This window comes from Tetranychus urticae, chromosome 2, assembly GCF_039701765.1.
Source record: "Tetranychus urticae isolate SD_2017Ah chromosome 2, NJAU_TeUrti_SD_1.0, whole genome shotgun sequence".
In the NCBI taxonomy this organism is placed as follows: domain Eukaryota; kingdom Metazoa; phylum Arthropoda; class Arachnida; order Trombidiformes; family Tetranychidae; genus Tetranychus; species Tetranychus urticae.
This window is the reverse complement of record NC_142959.1, coordinates 725,466-734,739: the sequence shown is the minus strand read 5'-3', so window position 1 is coordinate 734,739 and position 9,274 is coordinate 725,466. Positions and strand designations below refer to the sequence as shown.

At 32.4% G+C, this 9,274-nt stretch overlaps 1 protein-coding gene across 1 annotated transcript; it reads right to left on the bottom strand.

Annotated features, from left to right (window-relative positions):
* Nucleotides 1-1,589: 1,589 nt before the first annotated feature.
* l(2)k09022 (HEAT repeat containing 1 homolog l(2)k09022) lies at nt 1,590-8,772 on the bottom strand. The gene is made up of 9 exons (XM_015936712.3): nt 4,307-8,772; nt 4,105-4,242; nt 3,676-4,013; nt 3,303-3,414; nt 3,103-3,240; nt 2,782-3,024; nt 2,348-2,695; nt 2,014-2,172; nt 1,590-1,929 (listed from the first exon to the last, which is right to left on the bottom strand). Exons 1-9 carry the CDS (start codon nt 8,636-8,638, stop codon nt 1,732-1,734), a joined length of 6,006 nt encoding a protein of 2,001 aa, XP_015792198.2. The 5' UTR covers nt 8,639-8,772; the 3' UTR covers nt 1,590-1,731.
* Between the last annotated feature and the right edge of the window lie 502 nt (nt 8,773-9,274).

Here is a 9,274-nt window from a genome sequence, read left to right as displayed (position 1 = left end):
GTAAGTATGTTTGCACATAAAAACTGAATCAATTAATGCAATTTAAAAGTTTCTCTGATCGATAGTTATCACAAAAATCGAGTCCAAAGTTGGAACTTCGATCGCTTGTTGTACGTTTATGGAGACAGAGTTTTTCGTGAAACTCATTTTGCCGAGGTAACTTTTGATGCTGATCCAGAAAATGGACTTACTTTGAGAAATAAAATCTTCTTTTTTTCGTAAAACAATTAAGTTCGATTTTCATTCAAATCGACTTTTCTGGAGAACCAAATAAGTTAGAAAGCTGAAACTTCGTATTCGTCGATAAAAATGATTTGTTCATATCATACTTTGAATAATTTTTTCCCTTCATCAATAGTTCGCTTAATTTTGGTCATTGACCTAAAAACTTTGAAACTCAATAGTTCGAGAATGGTAGAACTTGAAACTATCATTATTTGACCAAACAACAGATTTCATTATGGTCTATAATATATTCAAATTTTAAATCATTGAAGAAACTATAAAAAAAGTTATAACATTGCATTATTTATGCTACCAGATTTTACCAGATTTATAAAGTTGAATGTTTACTCAAACTTAAATCATTGATAAATGAATTAGCTGGAATTTCCTCCGGTATTCAGTTATATAATGTTATAGTCCATGATAAAATCTATGGTTGCGCTTAAGAATGATAATTCCAGGTGATGTCATTCTCGGACTATTGAGGTTCAAAGTTTTCAGGTCAATGACCAAAATTAAGCGAACTATTGATGAAGGGAAAAAATTATTCAAAGTATGATATGAACAAATCATTTTTATCGACGAATACGAAGTTTCAGCTTTCTAACTGATTTGGTTCTCCAGAAAAGTCGATTTAAATGAAAATCGAACTTAGTTGTTTTACGAAAAAAAGAAGATTCTATTTCTCAAAATAAGTCCATTTTCTGGTTCAGCATCAAAAGTTACTTTAGTAAAATGAGTTTGCACGAAAAACTCTGCTACCATAAACGTACAACAAGCGATCGAAGTTTCAACTTTGGACTCGATTCTTGTGATAACTATCGATCCGAGAAACTTTTAAATCATACAAATGGATGCAATTTATAGTAAAATTTATGCTTATTATGCATCAAAATATCAAGAAGATAGCAATAAAGTATAAAATATTTATTATTAATGAAAATGAAGGCGTCAAGTGAAATTGTAATAGAAAGGTGATTGATCGGTTCAACGGTTGTTCTGATTCACAATAGAATGATATTTCATCTAAAGATGTTAGTCATTCGTCAACAACAATGTTTTGATCCAGCTGCAATTTAGGATCATTTATTAATTGAGTCCAATTAAATTTTAATTGTAAACTCCAGATTGTAAAGTACAAATTTTAGGCTGATTAAAATAGCCAATGATAACTTTTACTTTCACCCGTGAATATGCTATTGACAGGCTAATCAAGATGATTTAAATCGACATTTTGGTTCGTAATTTAACTCAACTCATTTATATTTATTCAAACATGTATTTACTATCACTTCCATGAAAGCGTGAAAATAGAGACGAGATACAATTAAAGATACAAAAATTACAAAAATGGGAAATCCAGGTTCAAGCTTCATGAAATAGTTTAATATTTTTTGGTTTACCCTGGTCATTTTATTATACAAATTTTACAAAAGGACGTAAAACTTAAATTATATGCAATATATGTCCATCATTATTGCAGCATTTATAAAATTCTGATTTTTCTCAGAAATATGAACTAATTGGTTCTCCGAAAATTTTCTCAATATCACTGAACACAGTGAGTAATAATTTTTGTATAATCTCAGAATCGTCTTCATGGAGTTCAGCCAAGAAAGGAATAGCTTCTGGAATATATGGTGTGTACTCTTCGGTCATTGACAATATGAGTTGATGGAGCACATGTAGAGATTGATAACGAACCTAGAAGAAGATGATAAAAAAATTAATTAGAAAAATATAAGCTTGAAGGATTGATATCGAAATATTTCAAATAAAAAAACTAACCTTGACTGAGTTTTCTCTAGTCTTTAATAATATTTGATAGTTAACATCTTTGACGATATTGTGATCATTAACAGCCCTAACCAGATGTTGAACACACGGAATTAAACCATTGTCAATTCGTTCGATAAATTTATCTTCTGGTCCGAAATCATTTGTTATCTGTGAAACATAAAAAAGAGGATAGATCAGTAACTTTGCTTGAAATAGTGAGTAAGATTTTGTTGTAATGAAGCAATCAGTTAATGAAGTCCACATGATAAATATTTTCAGGTGACGAAAAATAAGTCTACATCATTTTAAATTGAAAAATTACAAAAAAAATAAAGTAACTTACTTGATCCAATATTAAAGGATACAATTTTTTAGTTCTATCGGTGGTGGCAAACGTAGAGTTATTATCATGTTGAAAGCTTTTAGATAATGTAGTCAAAATATTGATGATAATAAGATGTCCAATTTCTTCCAAAAATGCTTTTTGATTTTTGGAATTCTTGGATTTAAAAACACTATCTTCAGAATCGATATGGAATGCTTTCAGTTGCTTAACACAATCGATAACAATGTAAGGGGCTGCAAATGCACTGAATAACTCTTTCAATTTATCTGATAACTTGTTAGTCAACCGATAGAAAGTGATTACTCGATTGAAATCTTCCCTGGTAACTTTGAGCCAATCGTAAACCTGATTGCAAGAAAAAGAAATAAATTATAAATAAATATTAGCGAAAATAATGAGAAGAATATAAAGATTGGAAAAAATTTATTTACCTTATAGAAAAATGCACGGAAACTAGCCTCTGAGAGTTTAAGAACAAAAGTCGAAATAGCTGCGATACTTGTATCCTCGATTTTGACTATAGCTTCAGCTTCCAATTTGCCATCATGAATTGAGCGATGATCTAATAATTTCAGAGCAAACTTTTGAATGTTTGGCAAGTTTAGCTCAACTTCAGTTTTATCACAATTCACTAATCCACCTTTCAAGATGGCTAAACACACATAAAGAGGCTCCTGTAATAAAAGAATTTGTAATTGAAATTAATTGTCGTATTACCAAACAAAATTCAAATAAAGGTAACAAATTCATACCGATTCTTCAAGTTGATCGTATACTTGTTCCAAGCTTTCCATGAGAATTCTGAATGGAACCAAAGTAGCCAAACTTGTCACAACCTTATCGAATTTTTGTGCCATACCAGTAATATGCTTTGATTTGAGGGAACAAATCTGAAAAATAGATTGTAAATTAATTTAGTAAACTGTTTTTGTAATGCAACGTTTAAACTTACCGTTAACAATAGCTCGACAAGATTTGAACTTAAAAATTTACCAAAACATTTAATAATTTTATTGAGACCAGTTAGAGAGCTGAGTAGTAAAGTGTGTTGTGTATCATCCGATCTGAAAGGAAAAAGAGAGTTTAGTTAGAAAATAGTTGAACGTTAACAAACACACAGAATTATGATTAATGAGGATGACACCATTGATCAGTTGAATTAATTCCACATATATAATGTTTCAGGTGACGAAAAATATTCATCGGTCATCATTTCAATGGTATGAAATGTTTTCAAGAGGCATAATTAATTAGCAAACACGAACAGAGAAGATGTAAAATAATAGAGAGGAAACAAATTCACTAATGAATTGAGTATAACTTACTTTTCTTTTAAAGCTGCCAAAGTGATTGACATAACAGATGGGAACAAAGGCAAACAATTATCTTGTAAACAGGTAACTAACTGAGAAATGCAGAGAATAATTGATGCCAGTAAATTAGGTTTCTCAATATCTGAAATTTCTTCAGAAACTGAAAGTATTGATTTTAAAGCTGCATTAAGCAATTGGGTGCTATCCTGATCACCGTCCAATAATTTAGAAATGAGGATTATGCTCTCTAAACCAGTTTGTGATGTGACAATTTGATAATCGGTTTTATTTTCCTTGATATCAGCTATGATATTCACAATAGGCTGAATAAAGTCACGAAGCATTGAAATCTGTAAAGGAAAATTGAAAAGAAAATACATGAAATTAAGAAATTGAAAAAAGACAGTTAACATCACGAAAAAATAGCAAAACAAAACTCACCTCTGATTTTTTAAGATTGTTTGTCATCAATCGAGCATTGAGCAGGCTAAGTGCTTTTCGTCTGACAGTTAGAGTAGATGAATCGAGTAGACGATGCATAACAGAAATAAATTCTGGCCCAGGCAACAAAGAGTTGATCTAATTCAATAATAATTAAAAATAAAATTAGTAAAGAATAAAAGCAATAATAAACAAATTTTACCTTTTCCAAGACTCTTAGAAGCTGTTTAGTAAGTCGATTGCTATAACGGCCAGGTTTGCTAATAGTCTTGTTACTTTGATCGATCAATAATAAATTAGTTTCAAATAGTTCATTAAACAGGTGAACAACATCAGACCATTTGGATTTGGCAATGGCTGAAACATAATTGTCCGAGGAAACCACTAGATAAATGGTTTCGATTACTTCACGAACAAACTCGCTTTTGCTGATGTCATTTAGTCGGAAATTTTCCCATAGTGCTGGAATGAACTTGGAAGTCAGGATTTTTAAGCTGATTTCCATAAGTTGCTTAATCGTATTCATTTGAATAGATGCATCAAAGCTACAAACAAGAGCAGAAGCAAACTCTTGTATTTCCTTCTTTGTATCTTCAATATCTTGAGACCGGCGAACTAATTTAGCAACAATAATCCAGAGATAGTTTTCCTCTCCTAAAAGGTTAGCGAGTTTCTGGAATAGATATAGTCTACGATGAACAGGTATACCATCGAATGCGTCGATAAATGTCTCAATAATTTTTTTAGGAGACTCGTTATTGCAATGAGCCAAACTTGGAATTAATGTTTCCATTGTATCATCTAGAATTTTGAGAGTGTATTGATCATCATACTTGATCAAGTCATCACCCATGAAGCCGAAAATTCCAAAGATATCTTCCAAAATACCGTCTTTTCTTTGACTTGAGATTCGATTGATGATGGATAGAGCTTGCATTCGAGTTTCTCTAAGCCTTGCAAGTCGTAAGCTTTCAACAATATGACTTAAATTACAACTACTCATGTCGATGTCATTTTGGTCAAGACAACTCGAAAGAATGACTAAGAGAAGAGATCGGAAATATTCTGACTGAGAAGATTGTTCGTCTGGTATTAGATTATCTTTAAGAAGCTTGAAGACTATTTCTATCAACTTATCAGCTCCATCAAATTTCTCCTTAGAAGCGAATATTTCAAGTAAAATAACGATTTTCTTCCATTCGTTTGTTCCAGGTTCAACAATTTTCTTGTCTTTCTTTGATGCTTGCTCAGCAGAGGCTTTGTCAACTTTCCTTTTTTTGGCTTGTACCGAAGTATCTGGATCTTCTTTATCAGAATCAAGAATTTCTTCAATAATTTTAGCAACCAATTCACCATCAGTTAAAAACTTTTTCAATTTTCTTCTGGTAGCGCTTTCATTTTTAAAATCGATCAAATTCAGTAAAGATTTGATGACAAAAATTTTAGCACCTTCCGATAATTCTCGAACATAAGTTTTGTCGAATAATTCTAGAAGTAGAAGGCGATAATCATCATGGGTCAGGATTTTTTTGAATAGATCGAACATCTTTCGTTGAGTAGATTCCGCCATTTCTTCCAGATCTGGTAGTTTTTCAATTATTTTGCGACCACCAAAGAAACACATTTGCTTTTCGATTAAACTTGGACTAGATGTGCAAAGAGATGTATTGCAAAGCTCCAAGAATAACTCAACACATTCATTTGTCTGATAGTCTCTCAACATGCTTGAAATTTCTACTCGAATAGAAGAAGGAGTAGAACGGTTTTTAAGATGTTTTTCAAGACATTTAAAAGTCAAAGAACTGCCTTTGAAAGGATTTTCGGATAAGAATTTGCTCATGGCTATGCTCATTTCTCGGTTGTCACCCACAATTAATTCTTTAAATGATTTAAAGAAGTTAAAGAAAGCACGAGGTTTGCATTCAAGATCCAAGACCTTAACGGCTTCACTTCGAACATGTGCATATGGCGATTGTAAGGCAATACAAAGTGATAGCAAGTCAATCTCGTCGAAAGTGATCTTTTTGAGAGCAAAAGATGCAATTTGAAGGGCTCTGGCTTGTAACAGGGGATCGTTCGATTTAACCCATAAACCAATCAGAAACTTTGGACAGAAAGTTATCATCTCTTCAACGAAATGTTTAAGCATCCTTTGAAAGATATTTAAAGATTGTACCTTTCCATGATGACTGTGATGACAAAGAAAATTGAAGAGACCATGGATGTAATTGTTTTCAATAGTTTGAGAATGCCAAAACCATGTATTCGTATCAGGCAACTGCTTGGTAGAAATTATCCTGAAAACAAAAAGCTCAATCATTTCAGGAGTTACCACCATACTCTTGACAAGCCATTTTTTAGAATAATTGATAAAGTCTTTGATATTTTCAAAACTTCCAGACTCGGTTTCAAATGTTTTTTGCCTGAATTTGACATGCTTGGAATCAACGAGTTTAGATAATATCGAGATACAAGTCAAGGAAAGCTTGTTATACACCTCGAAATTGTTAGCTTGTAGTGGTAAAAGATGATAAAGAACACAAAGTCCAAGTATATGTTTCCGATAATTGTCTTTACCAGGTTGATTGAGCACATCGAGTAACGGAGAGTTTGGTTGTTTGTTCAGGTATTGAGCAATATGTAAAGTCACCATATCTATAGAGGAACCATAGTCTTCATCTGCAATGAATGCTTTGAGCTCTTCCGTATAGATTGACTTGATCCAATTGAATAACTTCTTGTTACTTTTTTCAATGTTAGTTTCAAAAATAACTGAAAACAAAGATAGTCCAGTAGCATCTAGCGGCAGAAAATAGTCAACAAATAGGTCCCAAAATTGTGATTCATCTGTATGATCTAAATTGGAGACGAGTTTGAAACAATTTCGCCTTACAGTAATCCAGTTGTTTTGAACTTCATCATCATCATTATTCTTCTGGCCAATCATTTCGATACACCGTGGAAGAAGCTTTTTACCATATTCAATGAGATCATTTAGTGGGACCATTTTAGTGAATAAATCTTTGCATGAAAGAAGCTCTATGAGAACTTGAGGATTACTTTCATGTAGAGTGTTAGTCAACGCATCGGCTATACACTTTTTAGTCGATTCATCAGTACACTTCAAAATTTCTTTCTGGTGGGTTGCAATATGGCGCGCTGAAATAACTCGTATTCCTTCATTGGCACTTGTTAAACCAACGAAAACGTTGAGGTTTTTATCGCTTAAACTAGTGTAAAATGGCGAAACAATCAAATCTTTCAAGCCTTGCATATCAACAGTACTAGTCGCTTCATCGAATTCTGTAGGGAAGCGTCTTTCCAAAAGCTGTAAAACATTACAAAGTTTAGAGTTATCAGCTGATCCATCCGACTTCTTTTCAATAATTGCTTCCAAAACTTTAGATAAAGTTCGAGTCCTGAGTTGAAGATTATCGATCAATTTAATGCAATTCATATATTCACCATCATCTTCACATCTACTGATGTAAAAAGTTAATAAAGATGTCAAAAGATAGTTGGAATTTATCTGACTAGTCATCTCCACAAATCTGTCTAGATTTAGTACACCAGCCAACCGCTCAGGAATTTTTTCCAGTTCTTGATATTCAAAAACAATTAAGAGAGTTAGTAGAAAATTTTCTTCATTAGCTTGGCCAGACGATGCAAAATATTTAGCCATTTTGCACAAAAGCTTTTCCAATACAGATGCTTTGATGGTAGTCCTTGTAACAAGTTGAGATAAAACTATGTACCCTGACTGTACCAATGATGCTTCTTGGCTTTTTGAACTTTTGGAGATGAAGTCGAGAATCATAGTGATGAATACAAATTTGAAAGAATCTTCTAAAATGAAATGATCATCTTCCAAAATGGCGACAAGTGTGGATGTGAAGAAAGATAGCACCACGGGTATCTTATTTTGATTTGAAATAGTCTCCAAAATGTGATTTATCAATAATTTGATAGTTGACGAGTTGCTTTTAAGATGGTTCAGGAGAGAGTCTTTGGGCAAGGGGACACCATGTTTACCCACGTTGTGTAACCAATGCCATTTGTGACTTGAATCTCTAATTTTTAAATTCAATTGGACTACACGAGGGAAGAGCTTAGTTTCATGATACGGCAGTACAGCGATGATGAGGTCATCAAGATTAAATTCATGAATGGAGTATCTGTAGATTAACCATTCTAACATATATTGGGTGTCTTTCAACAAGAAGTAAGGTGATACAACCTGGTAAAGAAAATTTTTGATCATCTTATTCAAATTTTCATTTTCCTCCTTAGAAAGCATGGCTCGATCCAAATCTTTTTGCGTTACATTGAACAGACTTTCAAAAATAGTCAGAGATTGGTCTATTTTACAAATGTTAATGAAACCAGACCAACCGAAAATGAAATGAGTATCTCTATCGATAGAAATGGCTTTCTTTCTATCATACAGGAACGAAGCCCTTGATTTGACTTGAACACTTGTTTGAGGAGTCTCAAGATTCCTCAATTGAGAGGCTAAAGAAGTTGTCTTCGACATGATACTGCACAATAAATTACGAACAATAACAAAATAATTTAACTAATTTAAACAATTAACTACGAAAACAAGGTAGAGATGAAAAAAGAGCGTGTAAAATCACGTGTAAACTTTATTTTCGCAAAACCAATGCTGGTTTAGGGGTCGTTTTAAAAGTGCAAAAAAGGTAAGAAGCATACAAAAAATTGGCGGTTTTTTTCAAATTTCATCATTCGCAAATTCAAATACAATTCAACTTTATGATTACAATTGTAATTGTAAGCATTGAACAAAAAATCTTAAACAAACTCAATTAAATTATGAGAGACAAAGATTTTCTTTTCTCCACAAAATTAGAACTCAGATATTAAACTCAGAACAAGCTACATTTATTCGACCGTACTCCAGAGGCTATTTAAACAGAATGTTTATTACAAAAACTTCAATTTTCTCCAGTCTTGCGACATCATGGGCTAATATTTTTTTACAATTTTTATATTATAATATATCGATTGCAAATTTATCATTGATCAAATCACAATTTGATCTTTTTAGTGACCCCCATCTTTTTTCATTGTAATTTCGTCTTATTCTGAAGTTGGACATAAAGCTCATTGAAAAATGCGCTGAGAGAGCTACAGGGGAAACCATGTAATT